General features: G+C 45.3%; 1 protein-coding gene across 2 annotated transcripts in view; it reads right to left on the bottom strand.

The window, feature by feature from the left end:
* Positions 1-26,707, bottom strand: part of COL5A1 (collagen type V alpha 1 chain) — a 183,415-nt gene that overhangs the window by 87,617 nt on the left and 69,091 nt on the right. For both annotated transcript variants that reach the window (XM_077922414.1, XM_028715816.2), the window contains exons 5-15: positions 22,370-22,501; positions 20,594-20,752; positions 19,100-19,342; positions 17,722-17,886; positions 16,796-16,852; positions 13,177-13,218; positions 12,792-12,854; positions 6,164-6,238; positions 5,654-5,746; positions 957-1,013; positions 179-232 (exon numbers count right to left, since the gene is read on the bottom strand). In XM_077922414.1, the coding sequence (XP_077778540.1) occupies positions 179-232; positions 957-1,013; positions 5,654-5,746; positions 6,164-6,238; positions 12,792-12,854; positions 13,177-13,218; positions 16,796-16,852; positions 17,722-17,886; positions 19,100-19,342; positions 20,594-20,752; positions 22,370-22,501 (1,140 nt within the window). The remainder of the gene's footprint in view (positions 1-178; positions 233-956; positions 1,014-5,653; positions 5,747-6,163; positions 6,239-12,791; positions 12,855-13,176; positions 13,219-16,795; positions 16,853-17,721; positions 17,887-19,099; positions 19,343-20,593; positions 20,753-22,369; positions 22,502-26,707) is intronic.

The following is a 26,707-nucleotide window of genomic DNA, read 5'->3' as shown; positions in this document are numbered from 1 at the left end:
CTCAATCATGGAGCTCACTGGGTGACCTTGGGCCAGTCACTGCCTTTCAGCCTAACCTACCTCACAGGGTTGTTGTGGGGATAAAATGAAGAGCAGAAGAATTATGTAAGCCGCCTTGAGCTCCATGGAGGAAAAGGTGGGCTATAAATGCAACAAACAAACAAACAAACAAACCTACCTGCGGTCCCATGTCTCCTGATTCACCTTTTATGCCTCCACTGCCTGGGGGTCCCTAAGAGAAGAGGAATATTCAGAAAGAAAGGGAAAAGGAACGAACTGAAAAATTAATCAGTAAATTCTTAGCCCACCCCAACACCCCACCCCAGCCAACTCTCCTCATTCCTGGCTGATGGTTACTGGTGATTTTGACATCCTTTCCATGCCCAAATCACCAGTTTTTGCAAGCAATTTCCCACTCATAACAATGCACATCATTTGCACCAACGTGTGCATCGCAATACACATTTCCCCCCTGCAGCCCCATGCGTATTGTTACATGCCACTCCCAATTTCTGCTGAGTGGTAACAAGACTCCAGGAGGTTACGGATGCTTACCCAGAGTTTGTGCTTCCATTGGGAAAGCAAGACACAGGAGAGACTAGTGTCTTTAAGAAATACAGCTTGTTTTACACATATTTACACCTAGAGCCTTCAGTGGAGGCGGGTGCAGAACATTCTGTCCCACGATTGTCCCTTACTGCTCCTCTAGTAGTCTTCCCAAAGCCCCTCCCCCTCTACTCACAGCTTTTCCCAAACTCCAGCCCCCCTTTAAAACGGAGAGGTGGCTTGCTGAACCACCATTCAAAGCACCTTTACCTGCTTGCTGAAAGGCAAGCCACCAGAGCTACTTCCTCACTTTCCTGCCTGCTGCTGCAGACTGCAGAACGTGATGACAGCCTCAGGTTTTTATGTATACAGAAAGATATAAAATAGCGAGCTTTGCACTGCTTACTTACCATGGGGCCTGGCCTTCCAGTAAGACCCATTGGGCCTGCTGGTCCTCTCAGCGCCAACTGTGGAGGGGGGGGGAGAGAAAAGAGGGTGTGAAAATGGCACTTGCAGTTGTCACCTTGCTAGAGTTGCATGCCAGCTAGAGGACATAGCTACTCATAGTGGTGAAGCCACATGGTGCTCTCTGAATTAGGTTTACTCAGAAGTAATTCCTCTGGGTTGTTACCCAGCTAAATTATACTCAGAGAAGAACCCCTGAAATGAATCAACCTAAGGTAGTCATTTCCATTAATTTTAAGGGGTCTACTCTGCGTAGGAAAAGCATTGGTTAGAAAACCCAGCGACTTTACTTTTTTAGACAATTTATATGCTATCCCATTACAATTGTCAGTTAAAATGATAAAATCAGAATGCAGCTGGGACTTTTTTTTTAACCCTTAAGAAAGCACCGGGGTGGGGGGCGGGGGGGTAAACAGGGAGCCTTCAATGTGGCAGGCCCTGCCCAATGGAACTCCCTGCCAGTGGAAGTTTGGCAGAAACCAACCACACCTTCTTTTAGAACTCTTCTGAAAACTGTCTTCCATGGATGTGCCTTTGCAATTACGAATCTTTTCCTTTCATATTAACCAACCAGTATTTATTGATTTCATTATATAAATACATTATATAGTATTTTGGACACTACCTTGGTGAAAGTGTTGGCGATAAATATGGGGGGGGGGGGCTCCCGTTTTGCTCAATCTGGAAGCTGTAGTTAGTGCAGGATACTGCAGCACGATAGCTGACAGGAGCAAGGCCTTGTCACCACATAGCACCTGTGCTCAGAGATCTGCACTGGTTATTGATCTGCTACCGGGCCGTATTCAAGGTGTTGCCATTAGCATATAACGCCCTTAACAACTTGGGACCAAGTTATCTGAAGTGTGCATGCACACGAAAGCTCATACCAATAACAAACTTAATTGGTCTCTAAGGTGCTACTGGAGGGATTTTTTTTATTTTGTTTCGACTACAGCAGACCAACACGGCTACCTACCTGTAACTAGAACTTGGAACCAGTTTACCTGCAGTTTACATTGCCTTACCCCACGTATGCCCACTTGACCACTTTGATCAGTGGAATTGACACTATTACAGGGGTCGCCACATAAATACCCTGTCCGCAGTTGTATGAATTCAATATTTTAGTGCGGCGGTGCCTAGACTTTGGACCTCCCTGCCTATTGACATCAGTCTATTCAGTGCCCGCTAGAAATATTCTTGCTTAGAAAAGCCACCCCAGATGTTCAGAAAGTTGATGTGTGTTTGAGTCCATATATATATATATATATATACACACACACAGTGGTGCCCCGCAAGACGAATGCCTCGCGAGACGAAAAACTCGCTAGATGAAAGGGTTTCCGTTTTTTGAGTCGTTCCGCAAGACGAATTTCCCTATGGGCTTGCTTCGCAAGACGAAATGCCTTGCGAGTTCTTGCGAGTTTGTTTCCTTTTTCTTAAAGCCGCTAAGCTGTTAATAGCCGCTAAGCCGCTAAGCCGCTAATAGCCGTGCTTCGCAAGATGAAAAAACCGCAAGACGAAGAGACTCGCGGAACGGATTAATTTCGTCTTGCGAGGCACCACTGTATATAAAGGTAAAGGTACCCCTGCCCGTACGGGCCAGTCTTGACGGACTCTAGGGTTGTGCGCTCATCTCACTCTAGAGGCCGGGAGCCAGCGCTGTCCGCAGACACTTCTGGGTCATGTGGCCAGCGTGACGAAGCTGCTCCGGCGAACCAGCACCAGAGCAACACACGGAAACGCCGTTTACCTTCCCGCTATAAAGCAGTACCTATTTAACTACTTGCACTTAAGGGTGCTTTCGAACTGCTAGGTGGGCAGGAGCTCACCCCGCCGCGGGGATTCGAACCGCCAACCATGCGATCGGCAAGTCCTAGGCGCTGAGGTTTTACCCACAGCACCACCCGCGTATATATATATATATATATATATATATATATATATATACACACCTATTGTTAATTCAGCTTTTCGAAAGTCTTAAATTATTGTGGTTAACTTTTGTTAGTAAGAATTGTTATCATTTTATCTTTTTCTAAAATCACTTTGAGATTCTTTTTACAATCGTGCGGCACATACATTTTATGGAATAAATACCGTATTTTTTGCTCTATAAGACTCACTTTTTCCCTCCTAAAAGTAAGGGGAAATGTGTGTGCATCTTATGGAGTGAATGCAGGCTGCACAGCTATCCCAGAAGCCAGAACAGCAAGAGGGATTGCTGCTTTTACTGCGCAGCGATCCCTCTTGCTGTTCTGGCTTCTGAGATTCAGATTTTTTTTTTCTTATTTTCCTCCTCCAAAAACTAGGTGCGTCTTGTGGTCTGGTGTGTCTTATAGAGCAAAAAAATACAGTAAATATGTAATAAATAGGTAAATGTGACATTTACAGAAGTAGAATCTTGGGACTAGAGAGCAGATCTAGGAATATCAGCTCCTTGTTTGTACCCTGATGCCAGGCTTCCTGCAACCTGGTGCTCCCTATATATTTTTGGACTACAACTCCCATCACCCCTGAATATTGATGGCAATGACCAGGGCTGATGGGACTTGAATTCAAACAACACCTACAGAGTGCCTTGTTGGGGAACGCTGCCCTCTATGAAAAGAGCAAGGATCCAGAACTTCAGAAATTGTCACAGTCTAGGGATCTTTGGTTTTTTTGTTTTTTGTTTTCAACTACTAATTAAAAAGTCATGTAGCTAGGCCAGAGTCAATAAATCTTTTGGCAGGTAATGGGCCTGTCCACACTTTATAACGTCGCCAGGACAAATTTGTTCCATTGCAAGAATTCAATCCCTTAAAAGACCTGTAATTATCTGTGTTCTCCAGTAATTAAAATCCAACCAAGGGCTGCAATCATAATGCATGGGGGAGGGGCGGCGGCGGCGGAGAGAAGTGCAAGATAATTTAGTGAGCTGTGTGCTGTGAGTTTAACTAAACTGCTCCACCATTAAAAGGCCAATGGGGGGAAAGTCACTGCTTTGGTCTTAGGAGGCCAAATCCAAATTATGGAGAAATATATATAAAGTGAAAAGCAAAGAACAATTAGCTGGTATCGGTGGGATTTGAGACCTGACTTAAATTTCATGCAGCCACACAGAACACAGAAAGCTGTCTTACACTGAGTCTGAGCACTGGTCCATCTAGCCGAATACAATCTGCACTGACTGACATTGTGTCTCCAAAGTTCTAGACAGGAGGTCTCTCTCTGCCCTACTGGAAATGCCTGGGATCAAATCTGGGACCTTCTGCATGCAAAGCTTGGGTCCTGGCACTGAGCTGTGGTCCATCCCCTAGAACGTAAGATTCTAGTCCTCATAGTTCTGAATATAGGGGCTGAGGTAAGTAGGAGGCCTTATGCAGAGTCAAATCCTTGATCCATCTTGCTCCATATTGTCAGGAAATGCCAGGAATACCGACTAGAAATTCCTCTCTAGAGCCACAAGTAGGGGAAATTTCCAGCCCTACCTGGAGACACCATTGGGGATTGAACCTGGGACCTTCTGCATATAAAGCAGATGCTCTATGCCTGAGCTATGGCCCTTTCCCTGAGCCTAGGATCTGGGCAGGCCACTTGAATGCTAAAATAGTGACTTCTGGAGACAGACATTACTGTTCTACAAACTTCCATGAATGGGGTTGCCAGACCTCCTAGTCTGACCTGAAACTTCCTTCTTTGCCTGGCCCCCTTCAGGTAGCAGGGGGAGGTCTTCAATCTCCAGGTGGACAGAAGTGCCTTTGATAATAATTTTAAAAATTATTATGAAGACTGTGCATGCAGTTTGCAAACTTCAGCTCACCAGGAGCTGGCTACAAAGTGGTGGAAGGTTGCCTTCCTCCGGCCCCCTCTCCCAATTAACCTCCATCTCCAGGGACTATGGGTGAGAGTCTCTTTATTTATTTTATTTTATTTATTAAAGGAAGACTGAGAATGCAGCTTGCAAACTTCAGCCAGGCAAGAGACCACTGCAAATTATAGCACAGACACTCTGGTTGGGTCTGCCCTCTTCTGCTCCCTTCTCCCAATTAACCTCTGTCTCCCGGGTCCACCGCAATGACATCACATGGGGCTTCCCCCAAGTCTCAGGATTTTTGAATCCTGAAATCTCAGAGGCTGGTAAGTTTCTGACCTGGCAACCCTGCCCAGGAAAGCCTGACCTTGTATATCCTTGCCCTGTCACTTCAGTTTTCAGGAGAGGCGCTCTTAGGGTTGCTGTATGCTCCTGAGATTCATCTTACATTGATTAAAAGCAGGGTGTTTAGCATGGTGGCACCTTCCTTTTGGAATGCACCCTGAGCAAACAGCAAGCAGATGTCTACACTAATGTCATGCAGGTGCCTGCCTAAACCTCACCTGCTCACACAGCCTTTCCCTTAGGGGTGATCCAGCTATATCTGGCATACTCAGCTGAGCACAGAATTAGAGAATTGGTGAGTTGGAAGGGACCCAAGGGTTATCTAGCCCAACCCCCTGCAATGCAGGAATCAGAGCTCATCAGCTGATGGGTGATATATTTCGTAGTTGTTTTACAAACACAAATTTCATTACTGCTTTTATGCCATCCACCACCATGCGAACGAAGTAGAGAGAAGCTGGCCCAGTCTCCCCACATGCCAAAGTGGCGCCTGTCACTTACCCGGGCTTGTTGGAGGATGGCTTGCGCCTGGGACTCTTGAGCAGACACCATGGGGCCTTTTGAGCCGCTATCACCTCCCCCGCTGAACCGAAACTGAAGTGGACAAACCAGAGAGAAGAGGATCAGTTGGAGAATGACATCCTTTTGGGAAGAGACAACATTATCTCACTTCTGGAGGGCTGCTGGGAATGAGAGTAGATTGGTAGCACCATTCCCAACAGGATATGGTAGGGGGCAAAAAAACCCCAACACCTGCTGTTTCAAGTGGCTGTGAGATTTACTTTTTGACTGTAAAGGAAAGACGTGTGTGTCACCTGGTCTAATAATCTTCTGCCACCTCATCTTACAACAGTCAGGTCTTTCCCCCCACTGACAGTCACTGGAATTCTCCTCCACACAGCCGAATGACCTTAAGATGCTGTATCAGGTAACAGCAAATGCCTGTGTGAAAAAAGTTGTCTTTACACTGTAGTTGCAAACCACCAACATTGCCAGTTAACGGGTGCTCACCGGCAGCATCAACATAGTCCCAGGAGGTCCTGGCAAACCATCTGCCCCAGGCAGGCCTGCTCGTCCAGGAGGCCCCTGCAAATTGAACAGAACACAGAACAGGTGTTAAAAACTTTGGACAATGCAACTATTTTGGGTTTATTAATGGTGTGGAGACTGCAGGATGCAGGAGTCAGGTGGAGACCCAAGCGTTTATTCTCTTCCTTTTGGGAACTTTCTGGTTGGGAGAGGAGAAGTGGTGGGAAGCAGAGGGAAATTTATGGATCAGGGGTCAGCAAACTTACCGCGCCACGGGCCAGTGTCTCCAGCGCCAATCGCACGGCAGGCCGGAGGGTGGGGGAGCACGTGTCCATATTTTTGCACACATGCTATTTCCAGCACACTTCTGGGTCAAAGGAGCACCGGAAATAGCTTGTGTGCATGTGCACAGGCCTCCTCTGACCCGGATGTGCACCAGAAATAATGCTTGCACATGCACACATAATGCTTGCGCATGCGCAAATAACGCTTGCGCATGTGCACAAGCTATTTCCGGTGCTCCTCCGACCCGGAAGTGGGCAGCCGTGCAGAGCAGCACCGGTAAGAACAGGCAGCAGGGGTTGCTGCGGGCCAGATAAATGAGTCCCTTGGGCCTTATCCGGCCCATGGGCCTTAGTTTGGGGACCCCTGTTATAGATCTTCCTTTATTCACTAGATTATAAACCATCTCACAAATGTTACTTCAGGACACAAGAGGAGCCCTGCTGGATCAGGCCAAAGGGGGCTCATCTAATCCACCATCCTGTTCTCACAGTGGCCAACCAGAAGATCCACTGGGTACCCTTATGTTATTTCGAAAAGCAGACTGAACAAATCCCACTCCTCTCCCTCCTCTGCCCTGAAGTGCAAGTCCTGTCCCTCCTCCCCCATACAAAGTCAGAGGGAATCGAGGCCCACAGCTGGGTGGAGACACCAAGGGAGCTGCCTGCTCCAGCCCCTTCCGAAAGGACAAGCTGCAGTATTGACTTCCTTACAAGGCAGGATTGATGCGGCATGGCTGAGTCTTTCATGCTCTGTCATGTCACAACCGTGGGGAAGATTATTACTGGGCCCTCGAAGAGTCGTAAATACAAGAGGCTGCATCGGAAAAGCAATAGCTCAGTGCCACCCATTTGACAGACCCAACCCTCAACAGGATTGGGGGCAGAAGGAAGCCCCGGGAGAAAACAAATGATAATGTGAACAAAGGACAGAGAGTCAGAGCACTGGTCAAACTAGCTCAGGGTTGTCTGCACTGACTGGTAGAGACTCTCCTGGGTTTCAGACAAGGGGTATTCCCAGCCCTACCTGAAGATGCCAGAAATGAACTTGGGAAGATGGGAAGTGCTCTACCACTGAGCTACATCCCTTCCCATAAAAATAAACAAGGTTCTAGTCCCTATGGTTCCAAATCAAGGGCAGATTTAAATAGCAGCGTAAGAATGGGAAGATGCTTGGGTCCAGATAGCTCAAGATTTCCTACACTGACTGGCAACAGCTTTCCAGGGCTTCAAGTAGGAGGTCTCTTTTCTGGGGATTCAATCTGGGACCTTGCACATGCAAAGCAGATACTCTGCCCTTCCCCAAATCCCTCACCCAAATTATAGCAATCGCCTGATTTTTCAGACTAGAGCACAAGTTGATCAGGATGTTTTTTATAGTGGAAAGGTCTCACCCATGGCTTTTTCTGGCCTATTGCTGTCCAATGGGTTATTGGGTTGGTAGACAACCACTCCTTCTTTGGGCCAAAAGCCTGCGTTTTCTCCTACATCTGCATCTTTTTGGGGGCAAGGTGATTGGCCAGGTTTGTAGGTCTGGACAAAAATAGGGGTCTTGGATGCCATACAACAGGGACAGTCCCTGGAAAACAGGGACATTTGGACCCCATTGAAATGGACCAATGGTATGATAAGTTCTTATTAGAGGATTCAGAATGAAGTTTGTTAAGTTGTGGGTGAACATATCAGATGACACAGCGATTCTTCAACAGCTCTTGTTTATTCACAGGCCAGAACTGAACTGAAGGGTTCAGCCAGCCTGCTTATATAAAGCTCCACTACCATGCAACTGTAACAACTTTCTGTAACTATCCAATCACTGAACGTCACTTTCAATCCCTTATTTGCATATGTAGACCTGAGTGAAAACTATCTACAGTATCCCCCTGCTGGCCCAGGGTGAGAACTTCAGTACATAACAAAGTTTATTCTCCCAAGGATGTACAAAGGCATCATATTTCATCCCACCCTGTATTCATCTAGGACTGTTTCCATTCCACTGCAATGCGTCTTCCACCAGAAACTATGCTATTCATCTCACTATGCACTGTGGTGAAATTACACGACTTACACAATTAATTACTTAAATTACATCATCATTGTGTTATTTATAGAATCCCAGGGTTGGATCGCAAGTGGAGAGAGTGCTGTTGTGCTCAGAATCTGCTTGCACACTGGACCAGATGAGCTACTGGCCTGATCTAGCAATCTCTTCTCCTAAACTCTTTCAGAGCCTTTGTTGTGATTTTTAAAAATACTTTTGCAATGTCATCAATGAGACCATTTTCCTTTTCCTTTTAAAATAAAGGGATTTGTGTCTTTAACAGATGCAAAGCATACTTATTTGTTTAGAAAAACAGTTGCACGTTGTCTTGAACCAGACAGAAGGGAAACCTGATCAGACGTGATCAGAAACAAAGAAGCCCAAAAATTATCTCTTAAATGTCATGATATACCCAGGCCTACTTCAGCTAAAGCATGGATGAGATTCCTCCTCATTTCTGGGAGCAGAGAGAGTGGAATTTCTCTAAAATTTGAAATTTTAGGAGAGGGAGGATGCTGATTTAAAAAAAAAAAATTAAAGAAAGAAAACTGGGTATCAACCAGGGAATTTGTAAGCTGTGGAAAGAGCCACACACTGCCCCCTGCTGGCCACACTTCCTCAATGCAATGTGAGATGGCATCATTTCCAAGATGTTTCAGGAACTTCAGCCTTTGAGAAGCTGCAGAGAGTGCCTTAAATGTTTAAAATACTTTTTTTTTCAAGGGAAACTACCTGCACCTTGTAAATATGGTACAGGGCAATCTCTCCCAAAACCATCAATTAAAAAACTTATTTTTAGGGAGGGTTTTGTATCGCTCCCCACCCACTCAATGAAAGGTTAAAATAAATGAAATATATTTTTGTAGCGTTCAGTGCAGCTCTATTTTAAGAAAGTCTAAAACAATCACCCAGAAACTGCTTGCAGTGTTCCAAGGATGCCACTAGGTGTCAGGCCTAAATCAATTGCTGTAAAACAGATGTGACAGTAATACTCATCTACTAAGGAAACCCAGTAGGTCTCTTTGAATCATAGAATCCCTCCATGATTGTTACAAAATATAAGCAAAATGTTACAAATACATACATACATATATATTTCAAATAAGCACATATATATGAAAAAAGGAACAAAAGAGAAAAAAGAAAAGAAAAAAGAAGAAAAAATTAAAAGAAAAAAAGAAGAAGAAATGTTGGAAGAATTTCTTCCAAGTTTATTCTACAGATATCTCAATATGAAAATAATAATAAAATTTCATTGATTGACTTCCATCGCTTATACTGCACTTCCTATATACATTTTAAGCAAGATTGTGTCTGTTGTTCCGTATTTCCCCCCCATACAATCTCACACAAATTGAATCCCTGCATGTTTGCATTTCTAAGGTGCACAATTATCTTCCCACCATTGGACATCAGCATATGCCCAGACAGGGGCAGAAGAAGGGGGATGTGGTGGGTGCGAGCCGCCCCAGGTGTCACCACTGAGGGGGGTGACAAAATGCCAGGCGGCACTTACCACGGGGCCTGCAGCGCACCTGAGCCACGCGTCTCTCCTGGGAGAGAAGCGGTGATTTGGGTGTGCACAGGCTCTGCGCTGCCCAAACGGTCCGACTGCTGCCTCCCCCCCCCCAGCTGTAGGACAGATGAGTGGGAGGAGGCAGGCAGACCCCGGAGACCCTGAAGTGCACCTCACCCCTGTGGGGGGCTCTCTCCACCCCTGGCTGCACTGCCCCAGGCACCCGAGCAGCTTCCTCCACCACTGTGCCCAGAGGAACTAGGAATGTGCCGTGATTTTGTCACACTGGACAGCGAGATGAATAACCGTTGTTTGGTTTTCGTGGGAAACAAACTGCAGTGGAAGAGAAATAGTGCTTCGTGCAACAAATGCAATTGGGATAAAAAACGAGGCCTTCTTATATCTCCAATCATAGCAGAATCATAGAACTGAAAGAGTTGGAAGGGACACCAAAGGTAATCTAGCCCAAACCCCCGAACTGCAGGGATCTCAACTAAAGCATCTCCATCCAGCCTCAGCTTAAAAACCTCCAAATGAAGGAGAGTCCACAATCTTCAAAAGGAGTCCATTCCACTGTCAGACAGCTCTTACTGTCAGAAAATGATTCCTGGTGTTTGGTAGGAATCTCCTCTCTTGTAACTCAAAGCTATTGGTTTGGGTCCTACCCACCAGAGCAGGAGAAAACAAGCTTGCTCCATCTTCCATGGGAAAGCCCTTGGGATATTTGGAGATGGGTATTGTATTGTGAGGAGGAATTAAAGAACCTCTTAATGAGGGTGAAAGACGAGAGCACAGAATATGGTCTGAAGCTCAACATAAAAAAAAAACTTAGATCATGGCCACTGGTCCCATCACCTCCTGGCAAATAGAAGGGGAAGAAATGGAGGCAGTGAGAGATTTTACTTTCTTGGGTTCCATGATCACTGCAGATGGTGACAGCAGTCACGAATTTAAAAGACGCCTGCTTCTTGGGAGAAAAGCAATGACAAACCTAGACAGCATCTTAAAAAGCAGAGACATTACCTTGCCAACAAAGGTCCATATAGTTAAAGCTATGTTTTCCCAGTAGTGATGTATGGAAGTGAGAGCTGGACCATAAAGAAGGCTGATCGCTGAAGAATTGATGTTTTTGAATTATGGTGCTAGAGAAGACTCTTAAGAGTCCCATGGACTGCAAGAAGATCAGACCTCTCCATTCTTAAGGAAATCAGCCCTGAGTGCTCACTGGAAGGACAGATCCTGAAGCTGAGGCTCCAATACTTTGGCCACCTCATGAGAAGAGAAGACTCCCTGGGAAAGATTGCGGGCACAAGGAGAAGGGGATGACAGAGGATGAGATGGTTGGATAGTGTTCTCAAAGCTACCAACATGAGTTTGACCAAACTGCGGGAGACCAAACTGTGGAAGACAGGAGTGCCTGGCGTGCTCTTAGTCCATGGGGTCATGAAGAGTTGGGCACGACTAAACGACTAGACAACAACAACAACAAATTGTAACTCCTATCAGTCTCCTCTTTACCATCTTACCTCCCTAGGTACAACCTGAAATGTGTGTTTGTGTGTTGTGCATTGCAAGTTGCATATAACTACGCGCACACAATATAACATGGTATATTAACTGCTGCCTGCAGATTAATCTGCATTGTTTATTGAAGAAGAGCTCTAAAACCATGTCACATGGGCTTAGAGTAGGTGTCATAAGAAAGGCATCCAGAGTTGCTTTTGAACTTCAAGCGGAAACAATTGCCAGCCCAGGAAATAATCCAAACTGAGCAGAAAATTTATCCCAGATTATTACACCAATGGCAGTGGTGGGGAGGATCCTTTTGGAAGAAACAGATTGCATACTGGAGCTCCTCCTGCTGGCCATTGTCAGAATCACATAGGGAGCCTTCTCCCTGCAACTACATGGCATCCAGGGTACAAGGAGGAAGTGACAGCCACTAATTGGATGGCTTTCAAAGAAGATTGGACGAATTCATGGAGGAGGAGAGGGCTATGATGGCAACTAGCCAGGGTGGTTATGCTGTGCCCTCCACAGTTGGAGGTAGTAATGTTTCTGAATAGCAGTTGCTGAAAACCATGTGAATGGGAGAGGGCTCTTGTGCTCAGGTCCTGCTTGCTGTTTTCTCACAGGCAACTGTCCAACCATTGTGAGAACAGGCTGCTGGACTAGATGGGCCATGGGCCTGATCCAGCATGCTCTCCTTATGTTCAAAAACTCAATTTAAGCATGCTTTTTTAAAAAACCAAAATACATTATCTTACAAATGCAAGCATCTTATTGCAACAGAAACCCGTGTCAATTGTTGTGGTCCAAGTAAGATCTGGACACTGGATAGTAATAATAATAACAAAGAAGTTTTGTTGAGTTTGCTCTGGCAGGCCAGCAAAGGAAACCGCCATTTCCCATGAAATCCAATTTCGGTGTGAACCAAATTTGCTTAGAATGTCATCCAGCGTGATTTATGCTAACATATTTCAACTCAACTTTTGAACATTTACTTCTGATTCAGCTTCAGCCAGAATCTCCTTAGGGAACAACTTCAGATGGAGAAATTGGGCCCAAACTACCTGTCTCCCTATGTGAACCTGCCCAGTCACCTTGATCCTTGAGAAAGAACATCTTCTGGGCCCCATCAATGTCAGAGGTGTGGTTAGTGGTGATTTCAGATCAAGGCAGAAAAATTATTTGCAGAAAGACAGCAGCAGAATTTTGTACTAGGGCTCACTCCCTGTGCTCTGAGCATCGGGAATTTGCAAGATAACTCACCCTTTCGCCAGGATCTCCAACTTGACCCATTGGACCAGTCGTACCTGGAGGACCTGGAAGACCCTGATGTGGAAGAAAAAAAGAAGGAAAATTAGCTGCAAGACAAAAGGAAGTGTGTGTGCGTGTGTGTGTGTGAGAGAGAGAGAGAGAGAGAGAGCGTGCACACACTGAACAGGAAAAGTATGAGAAGGATGTGTTTACTTTAGCATGGTCAAATTGACCTCACAAGGCTTGCAGAACCATGCCCATCATATGGAAGTAATTGAACCCAGAGAACAGCTGCACTCAGGCAGCAGTCAAAAGGCACACAAAGAAACAAGGTTGTGCTAAGTGAGAGAAAATAGGGGGAAAGCACAGAATATATAGGTCATATTTTGCAACTCACCGCTGGTCCTTCTGGCCCAGATGGGCCCTCAATGAGCATCCCCTGAAACAGAGAAAGAGATTGCAATACAGTTAACAAACAGGCCAGTGGGGAATCTAAACTTGTTTTTTTTAAAAAAATAAAAAATTCTGTAGTCTAAAAACTGAATTCTGCAATAGTACAAAATTGCATATTTTGAATAATAGAGTTAGAACAGGCTCAGAAAAGGGCGACCCAAACGATCAAGGGGATGGAGCAACTCCCCTATGAGGAAAGGGTGCAGTAGTTGAGACACTTTAGCTTAGACAAAAGGTGAGTAATATAAAACTGTACAAAACTGCATGGTGTGGAGAAAGTAGATAGAGAAGAGTTTCTCTCCCTCTCTCATAGCAGTAGAACTTGTAGTCATCCAGTGCAGCTGAATGTTGGAAGATTCAGGACAGATGAAAGAGTTACTCATGCAGTGCATAGTTAAACTGTGGAACTCCCTCCTGCAGGAGGCTGTGATAGTCGCTAGCTTGGATGGCTTTCAAAGAGGATTAGACAAATGCATTGAGGTCAGGGCTATCCATGGCTACTAGCCACAATGGCTATGCTCTGCTTCCACAGCTGGAGGCAGAATCGCTTCTGAGTCCTAGATGCTGAAAACTGTAAGAGGGAAGAGTTGCTGTTCTGCTCAGATCCTGCCTGGGGGCTTCCCATTTGGGGCATCTGGCTGGCCACTGTAGGAACAGGATGGTGGACTAGGTGCTTAATCCAGCAACTCATCTCTTCTTATTTTTCTTATGTTCTTCTTCTTCTGCAGCAGCAGCTGCTTTTAACCCCCTTATGCACTGCAAAAATGACAGGGCTCCAATATCTTGCTGCACATTGAGCTCAAGAAAACTGGCACACACAGTGGCCATTCTGAAAAGTACAGTAAGCAGCTGAAATGCAACCCCCACCCATCCAAAAAAAAAAACCCAAGGCCTCAACTTCAAGTAAATTTATTATGTAGTGACTTGCAGGGCCTCTGTGGAGTTGAAGAGGGGAGGGGGAAGGCATCCAGCGAGCCTAGCTTGGAATGCATCTAAGCCTGATAAGGAGTGCATTAAAAAAAAAGAAGCAAAAAGCTCCAGAATGTTTCTTTTTTTGGACAGTGGAGAGAGAGAGAAAATACAAGCATTTGGTCTTGTTTACATTCTAGCAGCCTCTCGGTGGTCTGGCATTTTCAAACCCTGCTCAGAGCTGCCAAATTCTTATGCAACCGTTTTCAGCAGATCCCCCTCCATGCTGAGGGCATCTCTGATTTTTCTCTTTTGCCCACTAGTGTTTCAGCTGCAAGCTCCCTCAGAGACAGGGGTGAGGGAAGAATGGGAGGCAGCTAGAAAACAGTTAAGAGGAGGAGTTGGTTCTGACTTCATTTCCCCTTGTAGGGAAATCATCAGGGAGAAGCAGCAAACGGAGACCTTTCAACTTTGCAAGTCAGACAAGGTTGCTGTTACTTTGGCTGGTCTGCCAGGAAAAAAACTGGGTTAATTAGGTCGCTAGTGTACAGAAAATGTTAGATGGGGAGGACTGAGCTGGAAAAACAGAGTTGCTTTTTTTCTTTTTACGGAATAGAGAAGGCATAGCTGTTGAAAGGGTGTGGAAGCAGCTGGGCTGAGGAACATAAGAAGAGCCTGCTGGATCAGGCCAAAGGGAGCCCACCTAGTCCAGCATCCTGTTCTCACAGCGGCTAACCAGATGCCAACAGGGGAAACCCGCAAGCAGGACCTGAGTGCAAAAGCAGCTCTTCTCCTGCAGCTTCCAGCAACTGGTATTCAGAAGCTGCGTTGACTGCCTCCAACCGCAGTGGTAGAATGTAGCCATTGTGGTTAGTAGTCATTGATGGCCTTCCCCTCTATGAATTGGTTTAATGAGACCTGAGATTGCATGTAACAGATGGCATTGTTTTGTCATGTCCCCCTATATAAACAATGCTGTGCAAATTAAAAAAAGACAGGAACCTCAACATCAGAGAGAAAGGATCTGGCTCAGTCCACTCCCTCCCACTGTATTAGTTTTCCTCTTGCAGGGATTTTTTCTTCTAGACTTCTCCTTGCAGGAATTTTTTTTTTAACCTTAAGGGAGGATCTCCAAATTGTGATCTGCAAATTGCAGCCTGAAGTTATTCAGCACTAAGCACTCTGCAACTTCATTCCTGCCTCTGTTGTCCAGAACCTAGGTCAGATCCAATATGGAGATGTACAGTGGTGACAGCAGCCAGATGTTGTGGCAACCAGAATTGCAACGAAAATGATCAAGGAGGTCAGAGTGACTCCCCTGTAAGGAACAGTTTCAGCGTTTGGGATTTTTTAGCTTAGAGAAAATGTAAGTAAGAGGCAACATGATAGAAGTTTATAATATTATGCAAGGCATGAAGAAAGTTTCCTTCCTGTCTCATAGCACTAGATGTGGACATCCAAATGAAGCTGGGTGTTGGAAGATGATGGATAAAACAAAGGCCTTCTTCACATAGCACATAATTTAACTGTAGCGCTCTCTCCCAAAGGAGGCAGGGATGATGACCAGATTGTATGGCTTTAAAAGAGGATGAGACAAATTCATGGAGGAGGAGAGGGCTATTAATGGCCACTAGCCAGGGTCACTACGCTCTGCCTCCATGGTCAGAGGAAGCAATGCTGAATACCAGCTGCTGGAAACTGCAGGCAGGGAGAGGGCTCTTGTGGGCTGCACCTGCTTTGAGGACTTTCTACTGGGCATCTGGTTGGCCACTGTGATAAGAAGATGCTGGACTAGATGGGCCATTATATTCTTATTTCTATATTCTTGGGCAGAGAACTTTTGGAGGCTGGGAAAGGAGAAGACAGAAAGATAGGATAGACTTCCACCCTGCCACCAAACTACAGAAATGCAGAACAGATCACTTTGTAGTTATCCCTTCTTGTTACTGGAGAACCTCTTGCAACTATTTCAGCGGTTGAGAACTTCAGCAGTCCATGGGCCTTGTTCTACTCAGAGCAGCCTTCCAGGGGTCATAAGTCAATGGTGCATATGTCCGGAATACTGCAGTCGACAGCAGTGTCCGGGTGAACATTGGGGAAATGTCTGGGAAAATCCAGCCGTATGGCTGCCCATGTCGGCAGTGCCATTTTTGCACTTATTCAATAAAAATAGCTCAAAAATTTGGTGGGTTGTGGGGTTTTTTGCGATTTTGCCCAAAAAAAAAAGCTCAACAACTTTGGGCAAAACTAAAAAGAGAAAGAGGAAGCTCACAACTTTTCTGTCCAGATTTTCACTGTTTGAAATATGGCAACCCTAGTGGTGGATGGGGCCAGAAGCAAAAAAAGAAGGTGGAGCAACAGGTGTGGGCAGGGCCAAATACACAAACACATTTCCATCCTGGCTAGCAAGAGACATTATCACAGCTCAAGGACATATTCCAAATAGGCAAAAACACTCAAGGGGACTGTGGGTTGAGGCTGTCTGTCCTGAGAGCCAGACAGAGCAGCCCAGAGGGCCACATTTGACCTGCAGGCTTGAGGTTTCCCCACCCTTACCCTGGTTTGATAAATTGATCGATTTTTAAATGTTATCATTGCACAATTTCCACATGGATTCTCCAGCTGCAAGGCAAAGGCAAAGCGACAGCTCTTACCGGTTCAATTATGGCTGGCTCCCCTTTCTGTCCCTTTTCACCTCGTGGCCCACCAATCTGCAGCAGACACAGGAAACAAAAGCAAGAACTCACTGAACAATGAGCATTGCTCTACTTCATTGGCTACATTCATTACCACCAAGCAGAGTGTTGCAGAAGCAGAACATCTCATCTGTCTGATGAGACTCTGACATCTACATATTTTTTAAACAAATCCTTTTAGAAAAATAACTCAGAAAGAAAATATTTTATCTACCTATCTCAGTATTTAACAGCTTACTAGGCCACCATAATTTGAACGCGGGTGGCGCTGTGGGTAAAAGCCTCAGCGCCTAGGGCTTGCCGATCGAAAGGTCGGCGGTTCGAATCCCCGCAGCGGGGTGCGCTCCCATTGTTCAGTCCCAGTGCCTGCCAACCTAGCAGTTCGAAAGCACCCCTGGGTGCAAGTAGATAAATAGGGACCGCTTACTAGCAGGAAGGTAAACGGCGTTTCCGTGTGTGGTTCTGGCTTGCCAGAGCAGCGATGTCACGCTGGCCACGTGACCCGGAAGTGTCTCCGGACAGCGCTGGCCCCCAGCCTCTTGAGTGAGATGGGCGCACAACCCTAGAGTCTGTCAAGACTGGCCCGTACGGGCAGGGGTACCTTTACCTTTACCTTAGGCCACCATAATACGAAGCGAGGAAAGTGTTTTGCTCCAGACTCTAGCCCAGTCAATTGTAAATAAGCAATCCAGCCTCCTGGAAGAACCCACCTGGAAGAATCCACCTGCCTCTTAGTCCCACTGCAATCCCACTGTCTCCCCAGGGGACACAACTGCTCATCTTCAGAACCACTGCACTAATTCAAGGCTCTGGCTTCACCTCCACACAGCATGGACTGTGAAGTCCAGTCTCCTCGTTTCTCAAGGAACCAGGTCTTCCCTTACCCCTTCATAAATCGTGTCCTGGTTAGCAGGCATGCCGGGTCCAATGTCTGGAGAGTCTGTCCGGTCATAGTTGCCGTAATAGTACCCATCTTCATACTCTGTGAGGGTCTCCTCCGTGAAGTCCTTGTTGGGGTCTTCTCCTCCTTCACGCCCTTGTTCTGCATCCTAAGTGGAAGAGAACAGAAAACAGGAGGCGCTAAGACCTTTTCCTCCAAGCCAGAGGGATTTCCAGGTTTCCTACCATCAGTGGACCATTCCAATAAAAGCTTCTGCATACCAAAGCCGTTGCTGGTTGCAGAGGATTCTAGAACATAAGTTTGGGGGGTGGTGGCACATTTTAGCTGTGATTCCTGCATTTCAGGGAGTTGGGCTAGATGGCCTTTGAGTTCTCTTCCAACTCTACAGTTCTATGATTCATTAATTTCCCAAAATTCATAACAACCTTAAAGCAGTTTATGCAAAGAATAGAATAATGACTATTTAAAACTTTCAAAAAAATAATTAAAGTCAATGGAAAGCTAAACGCTAGATTAAAACAGCTGTCAGCATTTCCCATGTCTGAAAAGGTTTGCCCAAACAAAAATATTTTTAGCAGGTGCCAAAAAGAGTACAGCAAAGACACCTGCCTGATGTCAAGGGAAGACAGCTCCAAAGTGTAGGTGCTGCCACACTAAATTATGGATTTATTGTAGGTTAGGCCTTACTGCTGCCCCACATGAACAGACACCCAACTGAATACTCTCACTGTAAAATCTGAAAAGCAGGAACTCATCACGAGGACATCCCACCCCACTCAAGCAGCACAGCTGCACCTCCAAGGTTTGAAAATGCAGGCAGCTGTGTTGATCCAGGTATGCATAATGTTCCCCTGCAAAAGAGCAGTGGTCCTTAGCATAATCACCAATTTACTAGGATCCACCATCAGCCATCAACTTTCTAAAATGCAACTTAAAGACAACTTCAGAACCCATGAGGCAGTTCAAGAATGTGGGAATAGCCAATGTTAGTCCTACACAGAGTAGACCCATCTGAAACTGACTGGCCTCAACAACTACAAGCCATGATGGCTATGCTCTGCCTCCATGGTAATGCTTCTGAGCACCAGTTGCTGGAAACCACAAGAGAGGGTGCTGATCTTGTGCTCAGGCCCTGCTTGTGTGTTTCCCATTGAGGCATCTGGCTGGCAACTGTGAGAACAGGATGTTGGACTAGATGGGCCAATGGCCTGATCTAGCAGGTTCTCCTTATAACAAAATCAGGCCTGTTAATTCTAGTGGGTTTACTCTGGGTAGAACTTGATTGGGTTAACAACCCAAAATGCCTGGGCTACAGACTGAGCCAGAACATGGATCATAGTTTTGAGGCCACAAATAATTACATTGGTTCCGTTGAGGGTGATCACTGTGCTGGTGGGGACCTCCACCTCGACGCCGCCCTCTGGGAGCTTATCAAGGTCATCATAGCTGATATCTTCATCAGGGAGTGGAGTGTAATATTCATCAATTATGGTTCCATAATTATATTCATCCACCAGTGGATCCTCTACCCTTTCTTTCACCGTGGTCTCCTCTTGAGTTCTCTCCACAATGGGTGGGGATGCTGTAGATGGAGGGACAAGTTCCTGTTTCCACAAAAAGAAGAAGAGGCCACAGTTACCTGATATTTAGGATACCCTTTCTTAGGATGCACACAAGCTAGGAGACACGTGCCCGTCTACACTGTTAGCACCGCAGCATGTCAGACGAATCAAACTGGCTGATACCTGTGCCCCCTAATTAATTAAACAGATATTTAAAATATGAAAAGGAATAGTTTATTGATTTCTGGCCAACCAAGCCACACGCACATCATATTAATAGACAAATCACAAAGCAAAAAAGTAAGCATCAAAGTAAGTACATTGTCATAAAAGACTCGTTCACAAAACTTCCCCCACAAAATCAGAACAACAAATCCATTTTATTCAGTGTGATCTTTAGATGCAATCAATGGCTCTCACTTCTCTGAATCCTGTTTAACAAATGTGACGGTTCTATATGACTAGTTGAGAAAGATCCCTGCTATTTTCTCTTTCTCATCTACACTCATCTTGTAAATATATTCCTATATAAATAAACCCTTTGAACTCCAGAAACTGTAAGTGATTATTCCAATCTAATTCACCCAAGCTTCAAGCTCTCCTAACACAAGGTATACTCTGTTAAGAATTGTACCATGCTCTCCTCTTTAAAGCAGATGGCCGTGAAATATTTATATATGCCGTTCTGAGTCCTATAATGCCCCCATCACCTGCAGAGCATTTAACCTACATTCTGTGAAAAGCCACCAGAGCCTGTGTAAATGCACAAGGGGCAAATCAGGAGGTACCGTTCCAGGAATAATACTAAAACCTTTGCACATTGGATTGGGTTGGCACCCCAGAATGAGAGCCATCCAGTTCTGTGTATCAATATCACATAATAACCATGAGGAAACATCTGCCTGAGCCCAGGCATGACCTTCTGCAGTGCCCTGTTACCTGATCTCAGAGGGGGCACTGCTACTTACTGGACACCCCACTTTAGGATTTATAAAGGCTAGGATATTTCACCCCTACACCATTGGCTTAGTGCGGCAACATGTCAAAAGAGTAAAAATAGATGACATCTGTGTCCCTTATGAATTAAATTGTTATTTCAAAGAGTATCTTAATACCAGGGCTTACAGAAGCCACTCTGGGAGAACCAATAGCATCTCTACACCCTACGCCACAGGGAAAGCTTCTTCAAACATGGCCTATGTTTCTATGCCATGTGTGCAGCATCTGAAAATAGGGGGAGGGGGTTGGATAGGAACCAGCTCACCAATCCAGCTGTGGCCCCCTGTTCCATACCTCAGTGGTTTCAGCCGTTTCCCGTGCCACTTCTTCGGTATCTGTAGTTGGGGTCGTAGGTGGTACCACTTTGCCTGTGTCATCTGTGTCCTCATAGTAGGGATATTCGTAGTAGTAAGTTTCTCCTTCCACTTCGAGGTTCCCATCTCCATCTGGGTACTACAAGGCAGAAAGCACAGCAGCTAGAACATGGCGAGGCTGTGAGGCATTGTCACCACCATCCACAGTTTCACTGAGTCAGGATCAGAAGAGGCAAAAGGAGGAACCTCTTCGCACAGCACAGAGTTAAGTTATGGGATTTGTTACCCACAAGCTATAGTGATGGCCACCAACCTGGATGGCTTTAAAGTGATGGATTAGACGAACATCTGGAGAGGAAAAGGCTATCAACATCTACTAACCACAGTGGTCAAGTTCAGATACAAGTCAGATACAATGTGCCTTTAATTACCAGTTCCTGGGAATCACAAGGGGGGGGGTGCTCTATTGGGTTCAGGTCCTGCCTGTGGGCTTCCTATTTGGGGCATTTGGTTGGCCACTGTGAGAACAGGATGGTGGACTTTAATGGGACTGATCTAGAAGGGCTCTTCTAACCTAAATATCTGCAAATGAAATAGAGATGGCTGAAGCAGAGCCTTGTTTGGGAGTGGATGTGTTAGTCAATGGAATCTTGTGTGAGTGTAGACTCCATGGAACAGTCTGCTCATTGCAGTTAAAAGCCAAGGCTCCTGCCCATTAATGCTTTTTCCATTTTTTATTTTCTTTTGCTATAGCTTAGGCTGCATACCCACCATACATTTAAAGCTCACCCCACACAGTAGCATTAGTAGTAGTAGTAACAGCTGTAGTTTAAGGGACGCGGGTGGCGCTGTGGTCTAAACCACTGAGCCTAGGGCTTGCCAATCAGAATGTTGGCGGTTCGAATCCCCACAACAGGGTGAGCTCCCGTTGCTCGGTCCCTGCTCCTGCCAACCTAGCAGTTCAAAAGCACATCAACGTGCAAGTAGATAAATAGGGACCACTTTATAGCGGGAAGGTAAACGGCGTTTCCATGCGCTGCTCTGGTTTGCCAGAAGCGGCTTAGTCATGCTGGCCACATGACCCAGAAGCTGTATGCCAGCTCCCTCAGCCAGTAAAGCGAGATGAGCGCCACAACCCAGAGTCATCCACAACTGGACCTAATGGTCAGGGTCCCATTACCTAAGGGTGCTGGAGACTGTAGCTTTGCAAGGGTGAACTACCATTCCTAGGATTCTTTGCAGGAAAGAATATGCTTTGAATGCATGGTGTATATGCTTACACAAAGTCTGTTACACTTGCTTGTACACACAGCCCATGTTAAAAAAAAAAAAAAGACAATTTGTTAACCACTTAGAATTTTTGTAGGTATTTAAAGCAAAAAAATTAGGGTGGTATTCACCTAAGTTTTACTCTGAGCAGACCCATTAAAATAAATTTCAATTAATTTCAGTGGATCTACCCTGAGTCGAATGGTATCCAAAACAGACTGGAGTGGGTTTATGAATAAACCCATGTGAAACTGAAGCAGAGGCAAATCCCTCCCTCTCCATAGAAAAGTGGTGTGTGTTTTTTGGGGAAGGGGTGGTTTCAGCTCATCACTCCACTTCCATGAAGGGGTTACACTGGGGTTGCCTTGCCATCCCTTGCTCTGGATTGCATGGGGAGCAATGGATCTTCTGTCTCCCTGCTGAGCCAGCAGGCTGCCTCCAGATTTTGCACCAACATTGTGACAGTCGTTCCTCTCTTTCCACTTACGTATTCATCAGGGTTGGGGTCCTGGGACTGCGGCGCATCTGGGACAGCTGTGTCACAATCCGGGCTGTAGTGCTCACAATAGTCGTAGGCTGCTCGGTGGTCTGCTACCACGAAGAGCTGCTGGATGTCACCCTGGAAGGAGAGAGACAGAAAAGATGCAGATGACACAAAAGGATGGGACACCACACTGTGGCAAGGCGGACACCCACATCTATAATGAGTTAAAGAAAATGTTTAAGATCCCATTCACTAAAAGACCCAAGGCATTTTTATTAGGAATCATGACATCAGAGATCAAGAATAAAATTAGACCATTATTCATGTATTCAATAGACCATTATTCATGTATTCAACAACTGCAGCAAGGATTCTAATAGCAAGAAATTGGAAAGGTGATACCATCCCTGCAAAGATTGAATGGCAAGCCAAATTAATAGAGTATTTACAGCTAGCAAGGAGAACTGGGACAGTGAGAGGAAACTCAACACAAGATGTTACGTAATAAGGAATGGATTAAGGAACATCTCAAAGACTATTGTAGGTTATCAACAATCATATACGTATTAGGACAATAATTGTACTTATATACCTATATAATATGCATGAAAGTCTAACTGGTTACATTTATTCTGCTATACTATGTATTTTTATTGCACTTTTTCCTTCTTCTTTTTCTTCGTACTTTCCTTCTTCTTTTTCTCTTTTTTCACTTTATCTTGTACAACTGAAATATTCTCTCTCTCTCTCTCTCTCTCTCTCTCTCTCTCTGTGTGTGTGTGTGTGTGTGTGTATGGGTGGTTGCATACCCTCAGAGGTAATCTGTCAAGGGACAGAGCAAGGAGTACGTGGAGCCACCCCCTTCCCCCCCCTTTCTCTTTTTCCACCCGCCCCCCTTTCCTCTCCCTTAACCCACAGGGAACAAACAGCAGTGTCTCATCCATAATAGGCCTGACCATCAGGCCTTACCTTTTCCTAGGCAAACCAGCACTTAGAAGAGTATAATAATAATAATAATAATAATAATAATAATAATAATAATGTGCAAACATGTGCATCCTTTGGAGGATATTATGTGGCTTCTCTTCCCTTTCTCGTTTTTTCAATTTGGCTCCAACACCAAGCCTCAGCAAACCCATTTTGCTGTTGTTTGGCTGATGGTCAAAAATTCACTTTAGCCCTGGCTGGACGTGAAGGTGTGTAAACAGACCACTCTTGCTCGCTTTCCCATGCCAATGACCAAATTTATCCAGACAGCGAGAACATCTGGAGGGAGGTGGACAGCATCACAGCCACAATCTGGCCCTGCCAACAGGAGGGCATCAGAGCAGTCGCCCTCAAAAGACCAAGTAAGAGGCCCTCAAAAGACCAAGGGGCTTCATGGTCCAGGACAGGTGCCAGTTGGTGCATGCTAATCTGAGCTTTTCCTATGGTTCATTATTGTTGGCATAAACTTGATATAAAATATACCCCTCAGTGAAATTTCTTGTGTTCTGGAAGGCTTCCTGATCTCCTGTGATTTTATGTAAAGATCAGGACAGCAATCTGGTGTCACGAGCAAAATTTAATTTGCATCTCCTGTAAAATGAATGAGTTCCACATAGGCAGTAGTAAGGTAAATTCAGAACTCAGGAAATAAAGATAACCAGTTTAGTAATTTCTCACTGGGATTGTATTCTTTCAGTTACCAACTAAGGAAAAACAGAATAACCAGCAGACAGGAACTTAACGGAAAAGAAAGAACAGAACAAAGGAATATAGGTGTTAATGCAAATCACTCATCCCTTGTCCATAACCTAACATGGGCTCAGAATAGTATTTAAGCCCCATATTGTCCATGGTTGGTTAGCTCCCAGAGCTTCAACATGTGCCGCCTTTTCAATCTGCATTCTCAAGGACAAGCTTGACACTCTCCTTCACTTCCGGACAGGTTTACCCTTTTCCCTCCCTTTTCTACTTCACATACGAGTCTCTGAAAAATGTCAGAGTTACTCTCTCTTTAGGCTTTTGATAGGTCTCCTTCTTTTACTCTTTAGCTCAATGTGTGCTTTACAGTGGTACCTCAGGTTACAGACGCTTCAGGTTACAGACTCCGCTAACCCAGAAATAGTACCTCAGGTTAAGAACTTTACCTCAGGATGAGAACAGAAATTGTGCTCCGGCGGCGTGGTGGCAGCAGGAGGCCCCATTAGCTAAAGTGGTACCTCAGGTTAAGAACAGTTTCAGGTTAACAACAGACCTGAAGAACAAATTAAGTTCTTAACCCGAGGTACCACTGTATTTGTTTGCTTGTTTATTATTTTATAAAATGTATATGCTGCCTAATTGTGGAAATTAAAAAAAACAACCTCAAAGCAGTTTACAAAAAAATAAAATTATCACCAGAAAAGTTTACAACAATACTGTAAAACATACAAGAAGTTAAAGCAACAGTGGATGGAAACAAATCAAAATTCATCACATCAACCTTTGAAACATCCGGGGAGGCTTGACTAAACAGAATGTTTTAGCAGGTGCCAAAAAGAGTGCAATGAAGGCACCTGCCTGATGTCAATAGGCAGGGAGTTCCAGGGTATAAGTCCTGCCACACTAAAATATTCCCCCCCCTAAATGTGCAACAGGTACTATGTGGAAACTGTAGTAGCCCCAATTCTGCTGATCAGATCGGTCAAGTGGGCACCTATACAGTAAGGTGATCTCAGGGTCAGGTTTTATATACTAATAGCAACACCTTGAACTTGACCCAGAAGCAAATCGGCTACTAGTGCAGATACGTGGACAAGGCCTCACTCCTGTCAGCAATCATGCTGCAGCATTCTGCAGTAACTGCAACTTCTTGATCAGTATGTACTGTACTGCTTATACTGTAACTCTGATGTCTGAAGCAGCATCCAGATACTCTGCTACTGTCATTTCATGTAATAAATCAACCTTTTAAAAATTCATTTACGTGTGATACTTTTGGGCTGTAAGGTTAAGGTGAAACACGTACAGGCAACTCCCCACTTGCATGTGATAAACTTGCACGTAACCGCATACGCGCGCAGTGCTGGGAACCTGGAAGTGGCAGGCGACTCACGAGGAGACCCTCCCTCTCCTCGCAAGCCAGAGGTGCAGCAGGGCTTTGTTGAGGCTGCTCAGCTGAGCACAGGAAAGAGTCTGCTGCACTACCATGCGCACTGATCAGCCTCAACAAAGCCTCCATGCACCACTGGCTCACGAGGAGACCTTCCCTAGAGTGGGTTCTGGGGAGGGTCTCCTCATGAGCTGCCCGCCACTTCTGGGTTCCAAGCGCTGTTTGTGTGTGTGGTCGCACGCAAGTGGGGAGTTAACCTTAAACTGAACCTTATGCCCCAAAAGGTTCACACAAAAAATGAATTTAAAAAGGTTTATTTATTATACGAAATGAGAGTGACAGGGAAAGGTCTTCTCATGAGCAACGAGGACTCTCCAGGGTGCTTCCCACTTACACCACTTCCAGACCCTATTTTCCAGGGACATCCCTGATTTAGAGAAGCTGTACTGGTTTCTGATTTGATCCTGAAATGTCCCGCTTTGAATTAGGATGTCCCTATTTTCATTGAAGACATGTTGGAGAGTATGGAGCTATCCAATCCGCCCCCCGCCCCCCAGCCATCTGAAGGCAATCCTGTATAGGAAAGTTTAATAATAATAATAATAATAATAATAATAATAATAATAATAATGCTTTATGTTTTTATATATGTTGGAAGCTGCCCAGGGTGGCTGGTGCAACCCAGTAAGATGTGTGGGGTATAAATAGTAAAATTATCATTATGGAATGGGACGTCTCTGTTTCCATTGGAGAAGTGTTGGAGGGTATGCATTTCACTTAAGAGCTTGGAGAGCCCAGAGTGTAACCCCCACGTAAATGGGGAGTTGCCAGTATTCATAAACAAACACAGGTTATGTTTCTAGCAAAAAGATCCTTGAAATCCTCTGAGCTCAATATTTAGAAGGCATGTGGGTGGTGGACACAAATGTAGGTTCCAAATACATAGTCTGCTGCCAGCTAGCTGATCAGCAGAGGGGGCCCTTTTAGCTGTTCCTCTGCCCTCAGAAGTTCAGAAGGTGGCAGCCCAGGGGAGGAGGCCCTTAAGCTGTGGAACAATCTCCCCACACAGATGCATCTGACACCTTCATTGCTTCCAGATGATACTGAAGCTTCTGGATGATACTGCAGATGCACCTCCTTACCCTGCCTTCTGACACCTGAGGGGAGTATGTAGAGCCTTGAGTGCCATCCCTGTGGAACTCTCTGCTGCTAGAGATTCAGCGGGCACCTTTTGTGCCAACTTTTAAATGCCTGCTGAAAACTTT

Source organism: Podarcis muralis, chromosome Z (assembly GCF_964188315.1).
Source record: "Podarcis muralis chromosome Z, rPodMur119.hap1.1, whole genome shotgun sequence".
Classification (NCBI taxonomy): domain Eukaryota; kingdom Metazoa; phylum Chordata; class Lepidosauria; order Squamata; family Lacertidae; genus Podarcis; species Podarcis muralis.
Note: the sequence above shows the minus strand (reverse complement) of the source record. Positions and strands in the feature narration are given on the sequence as shown.